The sequence below is a fragment of the Urocampus carinirostris genome, chromosome 5, assembly GCF_059441175.1.
Source record: "Urocampus carinirostris isolate Australia breed hairy pipefish chromosome 5, RoL_Ucar_1.0, whole genome shotgun sequence".
Taxonomy (NCBI): domain Eukaryota; kingdom Metazoa; phylum Chordata; class Actinopteri; order Syngnathiformes; family Syngnathidae; genus Urocampus; species Urocampus carinirostris.
Window position 1 is genome coordinate 39,328,094 of NC_142353.1, and position 25,632 is coordinate 39,353,725.

At 38.0% G+C, this 25,632-nt stretch overlaps 1 protein-coding gene across 1 annotated transcript in view; it reads right to left on the reverse strand.

Moving 5' to 3' along the window:
• Positions 1-10,978: 10,978 nt before the first annotated feature.
• cspg4ba (chondroitin sulfate proteoglycan 4ba) overlaps positions 10,979-25,632 on the reverse strand; it is a 29,083-nt gene continuing 14,429 nt past the window's right edge. Inside the window, exons 4-10 of the mRNA XM_088336797.1 lie at positions 25,110-25,583; positions 24,416-24,592; positions 18,904-19,102; positions 17,344-17,475; positions 15,728-15,900; positions 15,460-15,643; positions 10,979-14,320 (exon numbers count right to left, since the gene is read on the reverse strand). Coding sequence (XP_088192923.1) covers positions 12,261-14,320; positions 15,460-15,643; positions 15,728-15,900; positions 17,344-17,475; positions 18,904-19,102; positions 24,416-24,592; positions 25,110-25,583 — 3,399 coding nt within the window. The 3' untranslated portion in view covers positions 10,979-12,260. The remainder of the gene's footprint in view (positions 14,321-15,459; positions 15,644-15,727; positions 15,901-17,343; positions 17,476-18,903; positions 19,103-24,415; positions 24,593-25,109; positions 25,584-25,632) is intronic.

Below are 25,632 nucleotides of genomic sequence, written 5' to 3' on the forward strand. Positions count from 1 at the left end.
ACAAAACAATACAGGTTACCTGTACAAGCCTTAAACAAGCTTTTATAAAACTTAAACATACAAAATATAGCACTGAATCAACTTACGAACAAATTCAACTTACGAACGATCTCGTTCGGAAGTATGGCAGTGTCTGGATTTCCATGTTTTCATATTTTGAATTTGTATATTCTTAAACTTTTTTAATGTTTAAGTTTGATTATTTTATAATAATAATTATATTTGTTTTAAATGCATACTTTAAAAAAAAGTCAAGTTTTAGTGTATTTAACAAATTTCAATGTATTACCTATTGTTTTCTTTTATTGATGTTCACTCTGTTTTGTGTACTGTTACCCAATGCTAAATCTATTGCATCCTGGTCATCTAGGAAAGGGGGTTACCACTTGTGAGGCCACTTCTCAAGGTTTCTTGTTTTCTTCATGCTGAGGTTTTGAGTTTTTCCTTGCCCGCATGTTGGTTTAAGATCAGGGGATGGTGTCAATGTAAATGTGAGTTGACTTGGCCCGAGACCAAAGGTGTTGTTTGAGTTTTGGCCCTCTGAGCAATTGAGTTTGACAACCCCTGATGTAGAAGATACAACCAGAAACCTCTGACTTCTCTTTCCAGCCTTCTTAATATTGTGGGTGTGTGTATGTGTCGATATTGAGTAAACATACCGTCAAAGACTTGTCACTTCTCCTGCAAACACTGCCAATACCTTAGGAAATGGGTGTTCTCGTTTCGCAGCTTCTACAGTTCCCGCAGGGCTTGGAGACGTTTGCTGGAGAGACACAATGCAAACTGAAACACTCGCTCTACGTTTGAGTCGATTTTTGATTATATCACAGACGTGCTGCTTCGTTTATGAGCGTTTGTCAGTGGGTTTGAGAAGGATTTCCTAGCCTATGATTAATGTTAGTTAGATATAGATAGATAGATAGATAGATAGATAGATAGATAGAGAGAGAGAGAGAGAGAGAGAGAGAGAGAGAGAGAGAGATTTATCCCCGTAGGGAAATTCACACTTCCAGCAGTATCCTTGTGTTGAAAAATAAAATGATAAAATAAAAGATATAGAATAAAAAAATACCCAATATAACGTGTTGATATATTTAGTATATAGTATTTAAATAGTGCTACAGAAAATGCACACTGTAATAAAAATAGGGTAATAAGCAAATGTGGGGGTGGGGTTTAAGGTGGGCTTTTACTCCCCCGGGTGGAGTTAAAGAGCTTCATGGCATAAGGAAGAAATGATCTCCTCAGTCTCCATGTTGCCTGGAATAAGAACAAAGCAGACAGAACTAAGTGTAGTGATCCTTCTGTGGGAGGAGCCATTTTGCCACGGTCGGGAGAAGATGACATCAGTGCAGTTGCTCAAGACTATGACTTCACATTGGAACAGGAGCTAGGTTCAGAGAAGACTGAGTTACTTATAGTGGAGGGATTAGGATAACACAATAACACCAACAGACTCCTTTATGACTGTAAATCACTAAACAACCTTTTATTTGGAAGCTCATTAAACAATTTATGTTCTTTGATGAGGCGCTTTACGATAAAAAGCTGGACAAACTTGAACCAAAAACAAACTTTTTTACCCAAAAGCTCTAGCAAAGCACCTAGAGCAATTCGATTGAGTGAGCAGTAGGAATGGGCGTAGCTATACACAGCGCATACACACTCTTTATCGCCCAGCGCTGTCTGCACTGAAGGTAAATATGTTGGTATCTTTGTCTGCAGTATTTTGTGACATTTTTACACAAGAATTTGCTTGCACCTTGTTTCGAAACCATTATTTAGGACAAAAATGAGTTAACACACTCAAGTAACTAGTATATTTATATTGATATGGGAAACAGGCTCTGGCATTCTCATTCTTATTTCATAGATTTGATCATATTATCAAACATCACGGGGTAAAAAAAGAATTAGCTTTTGTCTGGAGAACAGGTTTGGCAGATTTGTTAAATTTTGTCTTAAAATGAATGGCATGACTCTGTTTTTTTCTTTTTTTAAATATTTTTCTGATGTAGCGGTTAAACATTAGAGTTAGGATTACCATTACTGTTATTATTAGTCGTAGTATTTTTCTTGCTATTAAACAAATATGAATTATTTAAAAAAAAAAGCCTGCTCTAAAGTAATTATCATATTTCATATTTCATGAATTGTTGGTAAATTATACAAGTCTGGAATAATGTAAATATGAAGAAAACCTCACTATAGTTGACTCACTTCTGATTTCTGATCGCAGCTGTAAATCTTTTAAAACAGACTGGGTAGCCTGTACCTAGTCCAGTTCTTGTTGGCTCATAAGTGGAAACTGGCAACCACTTTTGGGCGTAGTTAACTTCAACCCAAAAGTTAGTTTGGATATGGTCCAGCTAGACCGCAGGTCGAACACAGACTACGAAGGATATAAATCAAAACTGGCCCTTAGAAACCGAGAACTGGCTAACCAGCGTCACCACATCGCTTCCTTTTGCTCTTATGCTGCTTTAGGTCCGCCAGCCCTGGTCCTTAGTCGGGAATGCTAGGAAATTCCCTAAGGTCTGCCACAAATATTTCATCCCACAAATCTCCCATGTGCTGCTTGCAACCCGGAAGTGACAAATTTCTCTTGTGAGAGGAAATGGTTTGTTTGGGATGGCGGTGCTACATTTGGAGAGGAGGTGCCATTGTGGGAAAGCATCAAATTGCCAGTCTAAGATTTTTGGGGTGTGTGAAACCAGGACCTTAGACATAACATCTTATCAGATATACTGTCCCAAAACCATATCACTCATATATTAGCTAACTTACTCCCGGTCCGCTTAAGATGTGACTTTAAGCTTCTCTTACTTACACTCGAAAAATGCTAGTCTACTTGTGACTCCAAGAGCCAAGAAGAAATCTGCAGGCTCACATCAGGTGCTGTGGAATTCTCCGCCCCCTGAGATAAGATTTGCAACCTCAGTGGAGGTTTTTTAACCTAGACTTAAGACACACTTCTATTTGATAGCTTATGACTAATGCCAACCTCGTGCTTTTATTTTCATGTCCCTTCCGACTACCTTGTTGGTGGTGAAATGAGGGATAAGGACAAACCGGGATGAGTCAGCAGACCAGCACCTAGACCTTGAGCATGTCATGATCACCATCGACCAGCAGGCAGAGGTGGGAAACTACTTTGTTGCTATCATTGACTTTTAGGACAATTTTACCTACTATGTTTTTTTATTGTTATTCACCAAGTTTTGTGTATTGTTACCCAAAGCAAAAATCAATTTTAGCCTGGTCATCCTGGAAGGCGGATTACCTCATGTGTGGCCCCTTCTCAAGGTTCCCATTTCAGTCATGCTGAGGTTTTTGAGTTTTTCCTTGCCCGCATCTAGGTTACATATCAGGGGATGGAGTAATAGTCTGTGGTTTGAAATAATCTGTGCTCTGTGCAGCCTTTTGAGACTCCTTGTGAGGGGCCAGGGTTGGGTAGGGTTACTTTAACTTGATTACTTTCAATTACTTTTGGATTACTCCAATACCAAATATGCTAATAAAAGACAAAAGAAACTAAATATGAATAAAATTATGACTCACAACACGTGGTAAGCTTTCTCTCCTGGCTTTGATCTCCGGCAAAACTAACATAAAATGCGACAGAAACAAAATGAAAATAAATCCAAACAGCTTGCCAACATCATTTTTGCCGTTCCATGTATTCCGTTACTCCCCAAGCCTGCACAAAATTGAGTAATTGTATTCATATTCAGTTTCTTTTGTCTTTTATTAGCATATTTGGTATTGGAGTAATCCAAAAGTAATTGAAAGTAATCCAGTTAAAGTAACCCTGGTGAGGGCAATACAAATAAATGTGACATTATCACCAAGTGCTGCTGTATTGACCAGCAATTGGTCCGACTATTGAGATGGCTGATTTTTATTCTATGCCCTGGGATTGTGTTGTGTCCCTACACCCTAAATGGGGAAATCGGTTCTGACAGAGGCCAGCGTAACATAATATTTGGGTAGAAAATAAACAGTGATCCTTAGGGAATGCAGTAATGAGAGACTGAGAACTTGCATCCGTTCTCCAAACCAGATGCAAGTTTTTATCCCTCTTAAATAATTACTTGTATGTGGAAACATATTATTGGAAATAAAGAACACCTCCGAGACACAACATTTTCAATTTACCGAGAGAATTCTTGGCCCCTATTTAATTCGCTCAAAAAATGTCAACTTCTTTGACATACAAACAAGTTCTTTTTTAAGTATCGGGAAAAGTTACACTTCCTGATAACTAGTTACTTTTACTACAGAGTAAATCAGTTACTAACTTATTTACTTTTTGGAAGAACTATAACAAAAAACTTCATACAAGTAGGAGAATATGAATTGCCGTCAATTCCTGGAGGTGCAAAATCATCAAATCACACTTATGTCAGAGCGTAATCGTAAGTGGTCATTGAGCTTGTCGGCTGTTATCCGAAGGCCGGATGTCGGCTGTCTCATTATCGGCGGTAGCGAGGCCTAGCGGTATATCATCATTGTCGTTATCTACACGGGACTATTACTGAGGTCTATGCGGCCGGCGGTCTGTCTATTGTTCTGCCTTCCTTCCCCCTCGCACTCTTCAAGCCTTCTCCCTAATGTTTTAAGGGCATCGGGGTCATTTTTGTTGTAAATTGGCCCAATTACAGTTGCTCTGAGTTTGTACTTTTCTTCTTGGCTTTTAAAGCTGATTTGGCAATTTTCTTTACGCTGTGTTACTCTCCGGGTTGGGAGGGTTACTTTAAAAATGGAATCATGTTATACAGGGAAGTGACTATTCAATTAAAAGGCTACTATCACAAAGAAAAAAACTGGGGACTAGCAGTGTCTGAAACCCATGACAAAAAGTTAGCGGACACAATAAGACGACTAATCGGAAAAAAACTATTGTTGCAAAGTATTGAGGATTGATAAACAGAATAAATCTATTAATAACATTGATTGCATGTACAGTGGAACCTCGGTTCTCGACCATAATCCGTTCCAGAACCCTGTTCGAAAACCGATTTGTTCGATCACCGAAATCATTTTTCCCATTAAAAATAATGTAAATCGTTTTAATCTGTTCCAACACCCTGTATGTTTCCCTTGAATGTTTAACGTAAACATAAAGCTAACCCAGGCTAACCGTACGTTCGCGTTATCGTAATCTTCCGTACGAAAGATTACGCTAACATGAACGTGTAAAAATAAAAAAATGAGGTCGTTTACAAGTCATTAAGCACCCGGGTCTCCGATTTTTTGATCGAACAGCAAAGCAAGAATTTCTCGAAATTTTTGGTCGGACTCCGATTTGTTCGAACTGAGAGGCGTTCGAAAACCGAGGTTCCACTGTATATGACATTGCGGTTTTCCATCTGCCATCGTTCTGGTCTTGACACATATAGTCATGTTTTGTAGTCAGGCACCTTGGGTAGCTCCGAGGGTGTAGGGGGTCCTGAGAGTGAGCGTGCCGCTGCGTGTGTGTGTGTGTGTGTGTAAAATTAATGAGATGGCAAAGAGAGAGATGGGCGGACGTATAAGGTGAATGTAAACAAAGCTAACCGAACGTGGAAAAGAACAAAAAAAATTAAAATTAACACACACAATATTGACCCCTGTCATTTGCACTCAACAAGTTTTTTTATGTGCTGATTACATAATGCAGATAAATGTATCGTATTCCGTTACTCCCCAGTTACTGTTCATTTGATTTGAAAGTGCCAATGACCTTATCTTCTTTCTGTGGCCTTACTCAAGCAGGAAGTGAAACGAGACAAACACAAGGGCCTGGTCGGTGCACTCCCATGAAGTCATCCACTAAATTCAGCACGACCGCATGATGCAACAACAACACCAGGCTATGAAAACACTTCGGTTTTAGCGCAGAATGTTTCCTGAGAGCAAAAAATGAAGGGTTCAGAAAAGAAGCAGTCACATATGATTTCAAAAACAAAAACATTTGATGCTAGTAAGCTAGGTAGTTTGTGGTTCTAGGTCCTGTCTAGAAATTTAGTGAGATGGTCAACATTTTTATGCAATATTTAAATTCTTAACAGCTTATCAGTAAGGCACTAGTAATCCGAAAAGAAAAAAAAGTTATATTGTCCGATTTTTCGACTTTTCTTAAAAGAGCTCTACAGAATTTGGAACTTTCTTACTTGCTGCCGCCATCTCCTGGTTTGCATAATCATTTCAGTCTCTGTGATCTCGTGCTTTTCTTAGACGCGCTTAAATAATACAATAATCCTTTTTTCTTGGGGTCCAATTGTAGTTTTGACTTTTACTTGAAGAAAAATAATACCCCAGCACAACCATGACGTCACTCTCCAGAACTTCCACACACTCAGATTCCTCCTACCCAATGTGTTCCGTTCCAAACAGCTCTACGAAAAGGAAGGTAAAAGCGGCTAGGCGCAGTGGATAATAATGTATACGGGCTCTTCGAACTCAGTTGGGCATTGATAACACGTAGTTGATAGAGTACATTCCATATCTAACTTTAAACCTTTTAACCCTAGACAATTTTTGTAAGGGTCAAACTCTTCCAAAGAATAGAAAGGGTTCTTGAGTTATCCAGGGTTAGGGACCCCTCAAACGACAAACCCTTCCTATGTGTATTATTTGTCTCTTTTGACTGGAATTTGTTTTATATCATGAAATAACTCTTATTTGTTTTCTTTTTTGACTAGAACAACAAAACAGAGCATATATCATTAGTCATTATTTGACTTCAGTACATTTTTTAAGTATATTTATTTGATGATAAAAAGTTACTTTTATAAGTTTAAGTGTTGTCTTATTTCAGTGTAAAATAACTTTTATTTTGCAATTAAGACAAATAATTATCAAAATATATATATATATTGAAACATTTTTTTCTAGTCAGATAAAAGATTTGTCAGAACACTGACCCAAATTAGGTTTTGTACAGCCCAATCAAAAAGCATTTATTGAAATAAGGAAAGTATAACTACATTTCATTTTAGCAATATTGTCGTAAAATAGGGGGAAATACTGATGAATGAAAAAAAATTGGCTGATTGACAGGGACTAATTAACATTGTTCGCTCTTTTTAACTGGAGTTGTGCAGTGCATTACTTTGGACGTTCTTCGCAGACATAAAGAATAAAGCGTGATACCGAACATGATTACCGGTAACCTTGTCTGAATTTGTGAGGCGTTCTCAAATATTTGCTATTTAAAGACACATTTTTTTCAAAGTACACAAGTGTGGTATTCCTGTTTGTTTCTTAAATGAGTGAGTAAACTTAAGTCTTGAAAAAATGCCACTCTGAATTTACATAAAAATAGCTTAACTCTAAAAGTAGGGTGAGTAGTCTGAGGTGTTGTTAAAAAGTTCAAAATTAAATATTTTTCTCAAATATTTTCCTTTATATATATATATGCTCATGCCCACCTGCTTTTAGCTTACTTTTATCATCTGTGTTAGCAACACGGAGCGCATTAGGCTGGATGAAAGGGGGCGGTGGTATGAAAGACAGAGAGTGGTCGAGGTTTTCTTTTATTCGAGGATGAAAATGGTGAGAGTAAGAAAAGGACTGTTTCGAAAGCAGTCCAGATGCCAACACAATCACAAACAGATAAAGAAAGAAGAGTTTATCCTAGCACATTTAAGAGCGTCACGTACTTGCTCGTGCAACACAAGCAGCTTGACAGAGGCTGCAATTATGATTTCAGCCAGAAGATGGAGTCAGCAACTGGAATATATTAAAGTTACGGACACAACCATTAGGTATTATTGTTTTTGTTAACCTGTTGATCAATTAAAAAAAAATCTATCTGTACAAGTATGCATGTTTGGATTCTTGTGAATGGTTTCAGATTCGGATCCCAGGCAATGCATGATGGGAATTTGTTTGTCCTGTACCTGGCAGAGGTTTCTGGAATGTTGGAGAACTGTGCTCTGCAGCACTATTGTTTTTACAGCCCGCACACAGGAAGCGCCTGAATCTTTCGCGCTCTCTCGGGTGGGGGCCTCATTCGTGGAGACCAACAAAACGTGGACCGACTGACCCCCACCCAAATAAGCTTCCACCTCTCTGGCTTACCTCCAAGATATTAACAGCCAAAAACATGTGCCAACCAAAGTATTTTTTCCTTTTGTGTTTAGTTTTTGTTGTTGTGGGCGAATGAACATTTTCTCAGGCTGGCCTCCATCAAAACTTCATTTAAAATACCAATTAAAATATACGAGCAGGAACAATCGTTGTAAAAGGCCTCGAGTCTCGCCCGTCATTTTATTTTATGGCTTATATAATACACCATGTGTTGGTAAACATCTGTGATCTCGAACAAAACCATGCATACATACAAATAAACTCGTTTGAATAATTAAAAAAAAAAGGTTTCTAGTAAAACATCAGAAAATACCTTGCATGACCGGCTAAACCTCACCAATAACAAGAACAGAGTTAAATATATGTAAAGTTACTTACCTTTGGAAGACGCTTGAGTAAAAAGGCATCTGTGAGGAATGAAGTAAGATTGAGGAGGCAAAACACACCCATTTAAGATACAGTACAAGTACATCATGCTAGATATTAAAGCACCCATTAATTCAGGAATTGTGCAACTTGGTCAGACTTTTATCCCATGAAAGAGCAAAATTTGGCCAGATATTCAATGCTTTATATTCAAGCCCCTTAAAATGGACACATTTAGATAGCACAATAACAAGAAAATAGTTTATTGTTGACTAATGGTGTATGTTTTTATCAATTTTCCTTTTGGCCCCTAACGCCTCTAGCTTGTGCACAATGAAAAATAAGGTAAACAGTTACTACAACAATTAGAAAGAGAAATATGTGCTTCTTAATTTTTGTTAGATATTTTAATGTATTATTATTATATTTCATTTATCATGTTCAAACGGTAGTACATATTGAACGCAAACTCGTTATAGTCTAAGTTTTCCAGTTCAATGATTATTATCAATGGATGAGCGAGTACTGATACAAGCTCTTTCTTTTAAAAATAAATAGTAATCAAAATGATAGCGGGTACCAGTATCAGCCTACTAGTGGCCATTAACCAGGAATCTGAAATAAAATGAGAAGTAAATTGCCAATATGTGAAACTGCCTGAAACTCATGACAAAAAGTTACAGGACACCAGGGCAGACAAGTGAACAACACTTTAAAATTAAGTGGATTATAAATCTACTTATAACATTCATTGCATGTATATGAGATCACTGTTTTCTATCTGCCATCAGTATGTTCCTGTATTTACACATCTTCATTCATGCAATGTTTGCGTTGCGTTGTCTGCTACAAGCCATGTGAACTCCTCTTTCCACGATGCTTTTAATGTACGTTTACGTTTTGTAGCGTCATCAATTTTTTTAAGCTTCTTTTGAATCTTTCTTCTGGGGCTGAGGTTTTGGCTTGATTCCAAACCACTTATCCATTTTTCTTGTGTTCTCTGTGCGTCCTCTTTGGAAAATGATATGCAAATGCGCGACCTTAGAACGAAAGCACGAAGTTATTTGATGCAGGCTTCTGATTGGCTGCCGAGTATGCAAATTGCCAAACGAACTGAAATTTCCAAACCGAATGAAGATTTTGGAATCGAAATAAAGCAAACGTTTCATTTGAAAAGAAAATATTTTCGGTTTTTTTTTTTTTCTTGAAAAAGTTGTCGGCCACCCGGGCGGAGACGTTTTGTAAGTTGTAAGCCCCACATAAAATATGCACGCCCCCGGTGTCCAGACAGATGTTGTTTCAGACACTGCCAATATATGCAATGCTAAGGGAAAATATTACATCAGGAGTCATAGAAATGTCTCTAAAATATCAATCACTTATGATGGAGGGATGAGAATTTTAGGTTCTAATCATATTGGTACATGGTATTGCTATTGATGGGAATTCAAGATTTGAGTGTCAGTATCAAACATTCCTAATTATCACCTTGTACACTTTATCAAGAAAAGGCAATCATGAACTGCAGAGTACACACATTATTCATAGATTAAATTAAGACCAACCATCAAGTTCTTAATGCTGACTTGTAGAGGTGAACTATCAAACAGATCTGAACGAAACCACTTAGCACTGAATCTGTGTTTTTTTTCCGTGTCTAACATTTACAACGCTCCAGGCACACGCTGCTCTCGGCACGGCCATGTTACATTCCGTATGTATCTGCAGTATTTTACACGCCTTGATTAGCTCTCAAGAACAAAATAAACAGCTTCTAATGGTATGGTTAAGTGGGCGGTGAGAGGGAGTAAAATGGTGCAAGCTCATTAACACGAGCAGGCCAAAAGCACTCCACGATGTCTTGTTGCACGGTCACACTTACAAAAGCTTAAACTGTGGTCAAAGATGAACTGATCCACTCTGAAAGATGTTTTGAACGCTGAGTTGTGGCCAGCTTAAATAGGATAAAAGATAAAGAAAACTGTGGACCTGACAGCACTGAAAGATTATGACTCAATGTCATGTCAACAAAAGTACAAAAGGCCAGGTCACACATTGTAGATAGCCTGAAGCACACTTGTGATTATCTTTTTGTTTTATATCTAAGTCCAAGATATGTCATTGATTTTGTTCAGCAGAGTGGTTTTGTCTACAATATTTTCAACTACACACAAATACTTCAATTTTACTCAATTCTTTATCACACACGAAAAAAATCTGGAGCGCAAGACATTCAATCCAAGTAAGACACACTAAACTAATATATTAAGGAAAAAGGCTGGGAAGTGCTGAGAAGAGTCAGGGGCAAAGATCTAATTAACTTGTCTTCAGTGACAGAACTTTGAAAGGTGAAGTTACACAAAAAAATAGTAATAAAGGAAATGAGAGGGTTTCTAACCTGTCGTTGGAATAGGTCATTTTTGAACAAAGAGTAATGATTTCCTGCAGTGTAATTCCTTCTTGCGATGAGTGATCCTAAAAGCTACCAAATAAGAAAGACGGGAGACATTATATAGCATGTTGAGGAGACAAAATAATAATTTAAAGTGGTTTAATAAAAATGTATTTTAAATAACAAATTGTACATCTTGTAGGTTACATCACCTCGATTCGTATCCTCTTCAGGGATGGAGGATTCCAATCAGTACAGTAAAATATAATATATATAAATACACGTTTCCAGTGATCATCAGTACCTTCAACTGAGAGCAGCTTTTTCTAAAGACATCCCGTCATAAATAGAAAGAAATTGCCAGGTATGTTTCCCTAACTCATTGAGTGGTAATGACAGCAAACGAGAGTGAGGCAATAGAATCAGTAAAGTGAGAATATAAAGTAGCTTAAAATGCATTAACACGATTATTCAGAGTATTCAGAGCATCCTATTTTTAGCAAATAAAGGTTATAATGAGAAAATCTATCAGTAGCGCATTCAATTTAATAAAAGCATATGGTGAAATGCTTGGCCTGCACCGCATCAGAGGCAGAAACTCCATTCGCTAAGTCAGACGCCAAATACAGCATCGGTAAAGGACAGAATGCAACATTTCGTAGGAGCAACTGCCCCCTCTGGCGGTTTACCAAAACACAAGCAGAATGTATTGACAAGAACAGTGGAGATTGTTTTTTTTCTCAATTCGGCCAAATTTGTCATACTTCACGTTCTACGAAAATAGGTACAGTAGTGTGTTGAATTAAAAAAAACAACACACGCATCCTATACTTTCTTAAGCATTTTTTCCCACCGTTGTAAAAAATGAAACATTTAAAAAGTCTACACTCCCTGCATTCTTATGCATCAATTACAACAGCAATTTCAACCAGGTAAGGGTGTCACGTGCCTACTTCCTGTAGAGAGCTGGTATGCACCCAACACCTCCGCGACCCTAGAGATAAACGGTGCAGAAAACGGATGGATGGCGATTGCTCTAAAGAGACATATACATTTGGGGAAGATGTGCAAGAATTTATACCTGTTTGTGTTTTGGGGGACTCGGAACAATATCAACAATACACTTTAATATTTCTTCCCTTTTTGCCTGGACAGCCGTCATTCAGTCCAGTCTTTTTGTGATTTAGAGGACCATTGTTTTTTGAGCTACACAGGACAAAGATTTCACATTTTCCCTTTGAGGCAACCAGACTATTACATCATTCACCTAGCATTGATATCAGTGTGACTACCTTGACATACACTTAATAGATGAAAAGTCTTGGACAGTACTGCTTTATCAAGAACGAGTTTGTCTGGAACCCTTATTTGATGTGGTTTCTGATCGAGATATTCTGGACAAGTCATTGAAACCAACAGTGTGTGGTCAAACCCAGTACTGATTCCGCTGAAGTGTGGGAGTGAGAGTGTGGATCGAGTGCGAAAATGTAGTAGGAGAATCGCTGCTCCAGGAACTCATAAGAACGTTGGAATCGACAGTGTTATAATCGTATAGTCCCCGGTTCCGTACCAGTAAGTGACTGAGAGCGGGGCTACCTGAGCTGGCGGGGCTTAACTGAGTGACTGTGACATTCGGGACGGTGGCGCACCTCTGGGTCTGGTATGATTGGCTGTTCTGAAGACCGTCAGGCGGGCCCTCCTTTGGCGTGTTGCTTCTCTGCTTTCGTTGCCGGTGGTGTCGAAGGTAAACAACGAGCGCCACGAAAATGAAGATGAGCAGAAGCAGAGCGAGCAGCGGTAAAATGACCAGCAGAGCGTTTGAGCTTTTTTGCGGGTACGATTCCACACGGACGGGCGTGTTGATGAAGGGGAAACGATCCGTTCCTTTGGTGGGTTTGCCAAGAGTCGTGCTGAAAATGTTGGTTCTGTTGGACTTCCCCCAGCGGTTGCGTTCTTTAAACTTTTGTTGGTTTTTGCTCGGCTGCTGGGTGGAAATGACAGCTGTTGAGCGTTTGGGCGAAGTCGTCCCGTTTCTCGGAGTTCGGACTGTTGTCTGGGAGCTCGATGATGACGATGTCGGCACAGGATTTCTTGTGGATGGAATATCCGCAGGATCATATGGCACTATGTTAAAATGGAACTCCCCTTTAGCAGGCTGGACGTTATCAGCTCTCAGCAAAAACACCAGTGAGTCGTTTAACTCTTGAGCTCCTGTCATGTTGGCATTTAACTCCAAGCCTACTTTCTCTTGTAAAACATCCTGGTAAGTAAAAGACTCCACTGGTTCAGATTTCCGCCACCTTTTAGTCTTCGGACGGACGACTTTCCCATTAATGGGGTGTGACACAATTTCAAAGACAGGGTCACAACGGCAAATATCAGACAGTTTAGAAGCATCGAGGGAAGCGGAGTTAAGCTTGAAGATAATCCCACTGGGTGCCCTCACCGACTTGCCAACCTGGATCAGAGGGTTGACGGTGATGTTTAACACTAGTGCACTCAGATTGGCCTCTGAGGTGAAGGCTGTGAACTCAAAGCTGTCTTCCGGAGACAAAAGATCGGTCATGTGATAAGCCAAACGTCCTTCCCGTATATCTTCCTGCTCAAACTGCCACACCTCTTCATTGTCCAAGAGAAGTTTGCCGAACTTGGGCGGCCTGGAGAGCCGATAATGAATTGTGGAGTTCCTGCCATTTGTCCGAGCAGCAAGGTTGTGTTCACTGAGGAAAACGGAAGTGCTGCCTTGTTCGAGCATCAATGCTGTATGGTTGACAAGAGTGATGGTGATTTTTATGACCTCAAGATTGAAGAGTTTGTAAATTGGCTTGTGGAGGCCATCGGTCACACTGAAGTAAAACACCCCAGAGTTAGGGCTGCCATCATGGATAAAATAAACACTTCCATTGTTGATGTGGGCTTGGGTGAAGGTTACAATCGATTCATTCAGTCTTCCGACGAGAGCAAGGTAGCCATTGTTTGGTTTGCTAATCACAGTGAAGACAATATCATCAGGGGGATTATCTAAGTCTTCCACGTTGAGGTTTTCTGGTTTGATTACTACGCTATCTCCCTGTACCACATCCAGACTCGGTGCTTTAGTCTTTAACACAGGCGGCTGGTCATTTACAGCAATGATTGTAATGTTGAAAAACTCCTCGATGACATCAATGTCATCTAAAGGCCGTTGGGCCGTTTTGCCCTTTGGGTTCACCCAGGCGCTGAAGCCAAATGAATCGTGAGCCGTCTCCGAGTTGTCATGCTTGTAGGTGATGCCAAATTTGTTGACGATAAATTGGGAGAAGTTAGGTTTCTCCTTAGTCAGGTTTCTTTCCCCCACGACTATAACGCCATGCCGCGGCAATGGCGCCACCTGGAACCAGACTTCGTTGCTGCTCCGCAGAGGCGTCGGCAATTTATGCATCAGGTTAGTGGCGTCGAGCATGGACTTGTTGATAGTGACGCTCTCCCCTTCTGTTACATTAGCACCTGGAAAATAGGAAAATAACCAAAGTTTTGAAACTAATCACTGTAAAGTAGAGGTACTGTATTTCATCTAAATTAGCTAACAGAGTGTGGATTGAAGTGTTAATAACAATGACATTATGTAAACCGATAGTAAAAAAACCAAATGCATATAAATTAATCCCCACGAGTCACTCTAAAACAGCCGGATTGGCAGTTGTTTTTTTTTCCAAATAAAAATGCCCTAAACCACGAAGAAATATTAAATAACATAAATTGTTAAATAACAAATTGAGGGAGGGGACACTTATGCCAAGGGCAATGTGCATCATTGGCAAATAAAATCGTCCAAGCTTTATTGTTTTGAAAGAGTACTTCTTAAGTCATAGTTTTTATTAATTCTTTCCAGACTTTAAAACGCAGATATGATTTTGGCTGACAACCTGCCACAATGCCTTTTTGTTTCTTCATTCAGTTGAGAATCTCGTGTGCTTCGTAAAGTCTTTGCAAGTCGGTGATAAATGCTTTGTTTTTTTTTGTCCTGCATTTCTTCGCTATGGGTCTTAATTCACACAGAGATGGGAGAAGCAAAAACATGAATAGCATTGAAAAAAAGCTTACGATGATCAAGAAATACAAAGATGGCTACCCTCACTAAGTCGCCCGGCCATAATCAATTGACGATTTTGACGACTATTAAAAATATAGAGGCAATTAAAGCATGAAAATGTTCTAAAGGCATGACAATCCTTGCAAGTGGAAGTTTTTAAATCAGTTTGATTTTTTAATGCACCGTCACGGCCTAACTCCCCCTCTGCATCCACCCACTAGCTCCACTGTGCCAGCTTAAGACACATCACACAAACGGTACATGCAATTTTAATTTTGCATTTCTATTTTTTATAAATATATGTGTATCTAATCATTTGCACATACATAACTCATAAGTAGTAATCACTCCTGGTATATACCATTATGTTATTTTAAAGTTTTTAATCTGGGATACATAGCGTTCAGAATTACAGTAATTACTATAGGTTTCTATTCCAACTAAATGGCAACTTCATTTTGCGATCCCCACCTCAGGATGGAATAATTCCATATCCCAGGGTCTACTTGACGGTGTGCATAATGGTTTTAGAAACCACTCAAAATTTGCTTACCTGTATTTGCCAAAAGGACTGTGTTATGTTCAGGTCGTGTATTATCATAGGAGATATCAATCTTGAAAGTCAGACTCTCCAGAGACGAAGGCGGTGAAGTCACGGATAAGGTCAGCGAGTCCATGGCTTCCCAGCCCACGGACTCAATTGGGGTTTGGATATACATCACCTCTTTTCGATCCACCTTGTACGGTATAACAAAACAAAGCATTACAAAGTCAGCTTTTGTCTGAATCAGAAATTAAATGATCCCATGTTTACCACCCACCATAGCTTGCGTGAATGTTGAAATGTCAACAGAAACATTTTCAGACTGCTTCCTAACCAGGCGCCCCAGTTTAGGATGTCGAATTACACTGAATGTTATTGTGCGGTTGGAAGTGCTGCTGACGTCGTTGGTTACCACTTGCAAGTCCTTATTTGAAATTGCTGTTGAAGACCCTGAACAAAAGGACAATTACTTTCAGTTAAAGTGCTGTTTCTCCAAAGAAATTAACACTCATCTAACATTTGTTGTGGCTTCTGCTATACACCAAGGAAGGAGATAAATACGACCTTAGGTGCATCAAAAATTATCCTAAAGGGCTTTTATAATTCTAAGACAAGCCGAAACATGCAACACAATGCAACGAGCATGTTTAACTAAAGGACTACTGAAATAAATATAGACCAAAGCTTCTCTACTTCCTCCCCTGTTGCTACTTGAAAGCACCTTAAGGAGTATTTGAGTTTGTTGTTTTGTTTTTTTTAAACTGTATCGGTTTCTTAAAAAGTAGTGTTAATTCAAAATCAAAGCACTTGCTTCCCTTCTACACAGAAAATAATGTTTTAGATATATTCTTTATCATCAGACTTAATTTTCGACTTATTTGAAAAATAAGAATAAATAATCTTGAAATAAATGAATATGTTGTTGTGGTTGGAATATCCACATTTATATCAATTATGCTGAGCATTATAAGGATTATTTTCTTGATTTGATGCTTTAATTTTCTTGCACACTGACACATTTTATTTTTCTACTTCATTTTAGAAAAAAAGTTAAAAAAAAACATTCATTCATTCATTTTCCAGCCGCTTGTCCGCAGTAGACAGCGGGCAAAGGACACTCAGGACTGGTTGCTCTTATACCCAAGTCATATGGCAATGAAAAAAGTTTGAGAAAAACTTAATGTACAAAATAATACACAATAACAGACACAAGACTGAATAGGCGTGTGAATACTTTTCATTGTCTTGGTAATGGTACAAACAGAAACAGTGCAAAGCCATTATGAGTCCATAACGATTCATATGCAACCATTTTGTAAAGAAGAGATTTACCCAAGGCCAATCTTATGGCATTTGAGCAGTGTGAGGAAGATGAATACACATTTATTGTGAGACTGATCCATTGTACTTCTCACACCATCAAGCTTCCCTTCAATAGTGTGCTAAAGCTCAAATAATGTGTTTTTTTTCAATGTCTTTGATTCCTCTGAAACAACAACATAAAGCTTTTCAAACTCTCACACTGGGAAGCACCGCAGAGCATGCCAACTAGCTGTTTGCAACCTTCATAATAGTTTCCCTCCAAACAGTCAATCCAGATGGTTGGAAATCCCAGGACAGCTGGCAGACATTCCAGCAGCCTATTTTTAACTCGACTGTATGGAAATAGCATACCTCCCATTAAACGTTATTAATGGTAACTTTGATTAATTGGACTTTGACCTTGCACCAGTTAATGATTAATTATTCAATAGAACATGGTTCCTTATCAACATATTGGAGCATTGACAGTAGAAGTACATAAAATTGTCCTCTTTTGGTTATTGAAAGAAAAGGCAATAAGATGCAGAGGTATCCAGATGAAATAGACTCTTCCATCATGGTTTTATTTACCTGGAAAAACTTTAAGGGGGCGATTTTGCGCCAAAATGAGGACCAAAGCTCTTGCAGTGATGCTGAAGATCTGCCGGGGTGTAAAATTCACACCGTCATTGACTTGGAAGTTCAGTCCACCAGACATGGCACCTGAAAAAAAAAAAAGAAAAAAAAAAAATCTATAGCTGAAGTTTTTTTTCCCCAGCCACCTCATTTATTTTTTGCAAAATACAAAAAATGTCTATACCATTATTAAGTAACACATGATACTGTATTATACAGACTATAAGGCACACCTTCAAAATTAACCTTTTGTGAAAAATACTTCTCTTATAAGGCGCACTTGACTATAAGGCACATGGAATTAATACTACTTTAAGAGCTAAGGTTGCGTTAAAAAACAAAAGAAAAACATATTTCTAAGGGGAAAAAAATTGTTTCACTGCTAAAACGGAATGATTATTTAATAAATGGTTACAGTAAGTAGTAGCATTTTAATGCAATTATGTTTTTCCAATTTGATTTAGAGATGATTCCATTTTTTATTCAATATTACCAGGCATGAAAATGAGTCAGGGCTTATAAAGGTGAGAAGGGTGTGGAGGAAATACCATATTTTTTGTAAAAAAAATTTGATTTAGAGATGATTCCGTTTTTTATTCAATATTACCAGGCATGAAAATGAGTCAGGGCTTATAAAGGTGAGAAGGGTGTGGAGGAAATACCATATTTTTTGTGTATCACGCGCACAACTAATTTTTTTATCAAAAATCGGTTATAAGATTTTGTTTGACTTCTCAGCTTAAACTAAGCATTGAAAGTGACAATCGTTACACCAAAGAGTTGTTTCTATCTCTGTGCTTTTTGCATTTATTTATATCTTTCAAAGTCAAATTCAGCTTTATTGTCAATTCTGCAACATAAATAAACAATTGAAATGATGTTACTCTCAACCCTCAGTGTCTATAAGATGAAAAAAAAACACTATGCTAGCAGACACTACAGTCAGACACACAAGTAGATAGTACAACACAAAAATAGACAGTATGGACAAACCTTTGTATCTCTATTTTCGAACATATGTCTCCGGTAATGTGAATAAAAAGAGTGTGATAATGAGATAAAATCGAATGCACACTGCACACAGATAAATGCAGTACTCCAGCCTGTGGAAACTACACAGATTTTAATTAAAACCACAACCTCAATGCAATTCACAACCTTAATCGTACGATTCTCCCTGGGAAATCTGACAAAACGGCTCTCTCTCCACCTTAAAATATTTTTACCTCATATATACAATGGAAGTAGGTCAACCTTTTTGATGTCAAGACGTTGAGTTTCTACTAAGGATGTATGATTTTTATGCCTGTACTTTCCAGTATATTAAGTGTGCCTTAGAGTCCGGAAAATACGGTAATTACAGTCACAGAAATAAAACTCTTAATTTAGGCTGTAAAAAAATTGGTTTAACTTCTGAAGTATGATAAGTCTTGAGCTTTGATCAACAAAGTCTCCACGCGAATGCAGGAGAATCAGTTACTTCTTGCTGCTTTGTGATTAAGAAATTTATTTTACCTTTATGCACAAACAACAGCTGTCCCTTGTCTATGTGGGCCTGTGTAAAGTTGAGAACGGCAGTCATGGGAGAACTTTTTAGGGCCAGGTGTCCATTGCTGGGTGGGGTCACCATGAAGTGGAGCTCTTCGGGGGGCGTGTCAAGGTCCTGCGCCCTCAAATCCTCATGGCTAATTTCAGTCATTGAGGACACCCAAACCTAGACATAAGGTAAATGAACATGTGTGTTACAAACGAACAGGCTTAACAGTCTTCTTAATTCCATAACCTATATCTAAAGTTCGTACACATTTTCCATGGTCAAATTCAAGCACTTTTCAACACATTCAAAGCCAATTTTCCAAATTCTTTAGGTGCCATCTTGATCTCTTCACCTGTCTTCTTGGGTGTGATGCAAGATAAACTAATGCCAGCTGCCGTTAGTCCGGGGAAAAAAATGCAATGGCAAAGCAAAGCCACCAAAGCAGGCGTCATTTTCAAGCAGACTTCATTTATTTTTTATCATTTAATCAGTGGTTTTTCAAGTCAGACTTCCAGGAAACATGGCAACAATTTTACCCAAAATTTAAGCATTTTCAAACCTTGAAATCCATTAAAATTCAAGTATATTAAAGGATTTCAAGCACCTGTACAAAACCTGTATATCAGTGGTTAAGTCAAGTCAGTTATTTTCTTTTATCTAGACATGTTTATTTGTATAGCCCTTAATCACAAGGGGTCTCAAAGGGCTGCACAGACCACAGATTATTGCTAACTACAGACTATTATAAAACGATTCCCTTAACTAAAACCTACATGAGGGCAAGGAAAAACTCAAAAACCTCAGCATCAGGAAAATGAAGAAACCTTGAGAAGGGACCGCACGTGAGGTAATCCCTCCTCGAGCATGACTAGGCTGCAACGGATGTTGGAATAAAAAATAATACACAGACATTGTCAACATGAAATATATGGTCAGCAACCTTTTCTGTACCACAGACCAGAACAATGTCTGACAATTTTTCCTGGCCCAGACTAATGAAAACATTAGTAATAATAACATTAATTTAAAAATAATAATAATAATAATAATAATAATAATGTCTAAATTCACTAGGGATTCCCTAGATCACTCCTTCTCAACTGATTTGACTTCAGGACCCCCCATTCGACCTTAATGACAAGCAGAGACCCAAATCATAAAAACATGCCCACTTCTTATATTTACTGAATATTTTTCAAATAATATAGCTCTTTTTGGATTCTTTTTTATTATTCTAACAATGTTGGTTAATTTAATGTTAAGTACTAAATTTAACCAAGATAACAACACGATTTCAAAATAATTCAGTTATTTATTAAAAATGCTTCTTTTTCAGTTTCTTTAAAAATAACTTTCAAGACCCAGAAGTCCACGTAACCCAATTTGAGAACTAAGACACATCAAAAGAATGCACTTTTGTATCTTACCTAAAATAATAATTTGAAGCTTACAAAAAGCCATTATCATAGGACAAAGATATATAGTCATTACTTGTAAACTATATCAGAATATCCCATAACAGCTGCAAAAACATAGCTGAAATCCGTTGGAGGCAGCTGTGCCTTTTTATTTAAAAATGACTCACAATGGACGCAGGATGCTGCAGATTTTCAGCTCCAAGGCTCTTTTCCCATACAGCTTTTTTTTATAAAATTTCCTTTAGCCTTTTTTCATTGCACATCAATCACCGAAGCAGAACAATATAAAAAATGTCTCCTTGATGAACCAAAGAAGGACAAATGGTAAATGGTCTGCATTTATATAGCGCTTTTAAAGTAAATGAAGACCTCCCAAATCTTTTCTTTTTTCAAAACACATTTAACAAGCACATTTTAAAGTGAGATATTCATAGTGCCATATTGTTAGTTTTTTTGGCGAGGATGAAAAAAAATTGATGAAAAAAAAAAAGATTTTCATGTGAATATGAATTAATGAAAATGTTCATTTTATGCTTGACATCTATTGACAGGAACTCAATACCCCTTTAAGAATTATTGGTATATGTAACCGTAAAATTCGGACAATAAGCAGCGATTTTTTTGGCAAGCTTTCAACCCTGCGGCTTATGCGAAGATGCGGCTAATTTATGCAATTTTTTTTAACGGCCACGAGGGGCGCCCAAGCAGTAATGGTAAGGGTGAGACACGAGGAATATATGTGTCGAGGAATACGTAAGTTTAATGTAACTTCGGGCATGAATAAAACTATCATGAACAAACAATCACAGAAAATGTGTCAATCAACGGGGGAGCGATAACTAACATTTTGGGGATAATTTTACGAATGTCAAACAAAGTGGAAATGTTTAAGGCGCATTCCTATTTATCTGTCGGCATCATCGTGTGTTTTAGAGTAAATATTTTACACGGTTGGATTCAATGGATTGTCCTTGATGTAACAAAAGCATTTTCGCAGACATTCGAAAAAGTTGAAGACTGCCTGGTGAGTTACGCTGGCTTTATAGTCAAGTCAACTATACGCCCTTAATCACGAGGAGTCTCAAAGGACTGCACAGACCACAGACTATGACAAACTAAAGACTATTATTACACCATCTGATCCAAAACCTACATGAGGGAGGGCAAGGAAAAATGTGAATCCTGTTTTCGACTGATAGTGGGGGGGGGGGTTTAAGGGTTATTGTTCTATCTTCGTTATTCATTATCCATTATCCGTTATCGGTCAGTTCATAATACGCTACAAAGCCTAGGAGCCAGGACACTTACTCTCAGCCAAAAGGCCAAGCTAAGGTCCTAGCCCTAAAGCCTTGCTACGATCATTGCGAATGATGTTTCTGTAATCAGTATATTTTAAAATGGTCATCATATCTTGAATCCCAAAAGTTTAAGATTTCAATATGTGGCATGACGTATTTCAGTGACTGGTGACATCGAACACATATTTGTTTATCAAAATTCCGGCGGCCCACCGGCGGCCAGTTAAAGGGTTAAGGTACCGTATATTATTAAAACTTTTTCTATGTGCCGTCTTTCTCAGTTAATATCTCATGTTTCAAAGTTGGCACATGCGGCCTATAGTCAGATGCGGCTCATGTATGTACAAATGTTTTTTCCCTTTAAAAAATGTACTGCGTGCGGCTTATAATCAGGTGCGCCTTACCGTCTTAATTTTACTGTAACTACAAAAGAGATCTCGCTGTGAGACAATTTAGAAGACAGTCAAAGGGGTAGAATTAAATAAACATTTACTTCTCCCTACTCCTTTTTAAAAATGTTATGTTAACATAGTTTTTGACTTCTGGTTTTCTTTTGTTTTTTTTCTCATGTTTGAAATAAGGTTTTTTAATTCGTTCATTCAAATCTGTCATTTTCAAAGGCATCAATAACATTCTTTGCTAGTAAATGAAAGTATAGAGTTGAGTATGGATATATCAAGATATTTAAATCACATAAGATAGTATTTCTGAAATTCTGAACAACAGCTTCCTTAAAGGTCATCTACTTTTTACCATTAGTCAAAAAAATCCCTACAACGTTGTCTGCTTATGAATGTTGTGTCTATTGTTAAAAATAAAAATAAACTCTCGCAAATATTTATACGACAAAAGAAAATCTGAGGTAAAAGTTTAACTTTTAGAGAGTGAATTGAAACGCTAGCTTGATAGCTATCTTATGATGAAGTCGGAAAACCATGAAAAGTTATTAGTCTCTAATAAGTCAGGACATTTAATGAAGCTAACATGGGAGGTCGCTGGTTCGCGCCTCGGCCGAGACATACCTAATTGGTATAATGGCGGCGCCCTCTGGCTGCGGCTGCATCGACTCGCTACAACGGGTCAGGTGTATCGACATTTCGTTCTGTGTACATTGTTACAAAGAATGACAATACAAAGGAAATTATTATTATTATTATTATTATTACATGGGGAAATACAATAATGTATGAATCCAAGTTAAAGTAAAGTTAAAAATCAAAAACCCCATGGTGATGTGCAAGATTCATTCCAAGGCAAAGTAATGAGCTATTTAAAGAGTTGACAACAAAGAATGAGCTCGTACTTGATGTGGCAGAGCAGCCATTGCATAATACCGCCATGAAAATAAGTCGTAATTCCCACAGGCAGCTCTCAACCGAAGATGCAAACCCTGACAGTGCTTCGCCTTTTTCTTTTCCAGTGTCAGTTCTGGCTCTATGGAGTTTACAAGAAGTGATGTACAAAGCACAAAATGGATGTCACCTTTTTCTATATCAAGGTAAAGATTTATCTTGTCCTTCCTGCAAATAAATATATGGTAACTAAAATTAGCAGATTTTCATTTGTGTTTAACTACGCTTCTCCCTCTTCCAAGAAATCATGACTTCAAATCAAATAAAAAACAGACTATGACCTAGTAGAGATGAAATGGTGTTCAAATTACAGGGTTTGCACCAAGATGTCACCTGCCTAGAGTAAATTGCTGTTACTGGAACAGAGCACGGAGTCTTCTTTCAATTAGCACCTGTAAGCCACCCAACAAGGGACCTTCGCACTTCTCATTATCACACAAAACACCTCCATATGTTCATCTAATTAGCGTCCTATAGCACCTCGGGCAATCCCCGGTTTAGCAGCAAGCTGGAGCGAGGATGTGTCTTGAGAAGCAGCGTTAACACTGACTGAGTCACCCAAAATTAAAGACAAACGAGCTTAATTTGAACAGTTTCTTACCTGGACCAATTGAAAGTGTTTTAAAAGATCATCTCGTTTAGGCAGTGTTTTTTTTCTAAATGTTCCATTTAATGAACCAATTGAATTAGTAAACATAAAATACACGATGAAATGACAGGTGTTCATCTAGTTGCACTGCTGCATAAATATCAACAATATATTTACAGGTGTATTCAGATGCATCTTTGTATAAAGGTGATTATGTTTCTATCAATTGATCATTTAATTTCAACACTTTTGTAGGTTGCTGTAATTACCAAGCACACCAACAAAATTAACCAAAGAGATATTAATGTTGAAGTGCAAGAGAGCCATCTTGTGGACAGAAGACTGTTAAGTAATACATCCGTTCAAACTCATATCACGTTAGTGGCTTTTATTCAAGGCACAGGTAAACTAGAGCCCATTTTTTCTGACCATAGGCATCATATATTGACACCTATGGACAATTTAGAGGGATTCATAAACCTAGAAACATATTTTTTTAGAAAGTAAAAGGAATCCTGAATATAATAGGAGGGGAAAACACCAAGCGAAAGAACATGAAAACGATAAACAGAGCCAGGAAGACCCCTAATCCAATTAAAGGAATACTTCTCAAAATAACTGTGTGAATATATAAAAAAATAATTAGTCAACATTAAACTCATGCTTTTCAACACAGAGAGTGGATTTCAAAAACTTAACAGGCTTGGTACCATGACAGCCAAGATGTGTTTAATCGTCCTTGGCATCTTTCTTCAATTTCATGAAGTGTTTGGCAGAGCAGTTTTAAGTTTCCTGGTAAACGTTCCAAGTATTAAGCAGTAGAGTAGACTTACCCTAAGGACCCTGTTGGTTATGATAACAGGGGACTCGTCGTTGACAGCTGTAACTTGGATGAAGAGCGTGCGAGCCTCGCTCTGCTTCCTCAAACCCGTGTCGTTGGCAGCCACTGTGAAGTTGTCTGCTAACGTTTCGCTGCTGTCATGAACGTAGTAGATGAATTCATGCTCCACCTGGTTAAAAAAATCATCAGAATAAATGAAAAGAAATTTTATTAAAATTTATTAGAGGAAACACCCTGATCCGAGTGACATGGTCGCTTTCTTGGGAGCTTGTTATCATATTTATCATATTAATTCATCCCTTGAAAGTCAAATTTGTTTGAAGACTTGTCTATAAAAATTCTACCATAAACTGGACTTTTACCTAATGCACACCCCGCCCTCCCAGCTCTTGTGAAAATGTCATACTTTTATACGTACAAATATGAGGGCCCGTTCACTGTGAGTTTTTTTCCAAACCATATGCACAGAATAGTGATTCAATTAGCATTTATCAAGCATTTGAAATTGAACTAAGAGAAAAACATTTCAATTCCATGGCTTTTTCTTTGAATTATTCATAGGATCCAAATGCTGATATTTCTCTTATGAGATAATTTCTGACTCATATTAAAGTAGTCAATTGACCTCTTCCAGAAATATAATCTTCAAAGAGTTTTGGAATTAAGAAAGTGGTGTAGCATCGTACCTGCCTCCTGGTGAATGTTGTCAAGGGCACACCGGGGTGGCGGGAATGCTCAATGTGTCCATGATGTGGAGGCTCAGTCACATTAAAAAGGAAGTTAATTCCATCAAAGTGTCGGTTCTTGACTTCAAGTACTTTGTTTGTCAGGGCCTTGTAGCCACCCTCTTCCACAGTGAAATTTGATACATGAAGTGGAATAAGGCGAGGAATGATATTAACTGACATGCTTATGTCACCTACGTCTGTGACACCATTAGTGGCCTCAAGGACAAAGGTGTCGTTGCCTTTGTCAGCCTCCACTTGCACATAATGGATGCTTCCGCTGTTAATGTCCTTTTGAGTAAATGTCTTGACAGCGAAATCTTCGCTTCCGATGTAGTCTTGATCTTTTGCCACAAAATTCCTGAGAAAGCCGTGGTACGGACCCGCCTTGACTTTGAACGCGATTTCAGATGGCACGTTGTCCTTATGTGTGACCTGTGTGTGTAACACTCTGTTATTAGAATTATGACAACAATAATAAAAA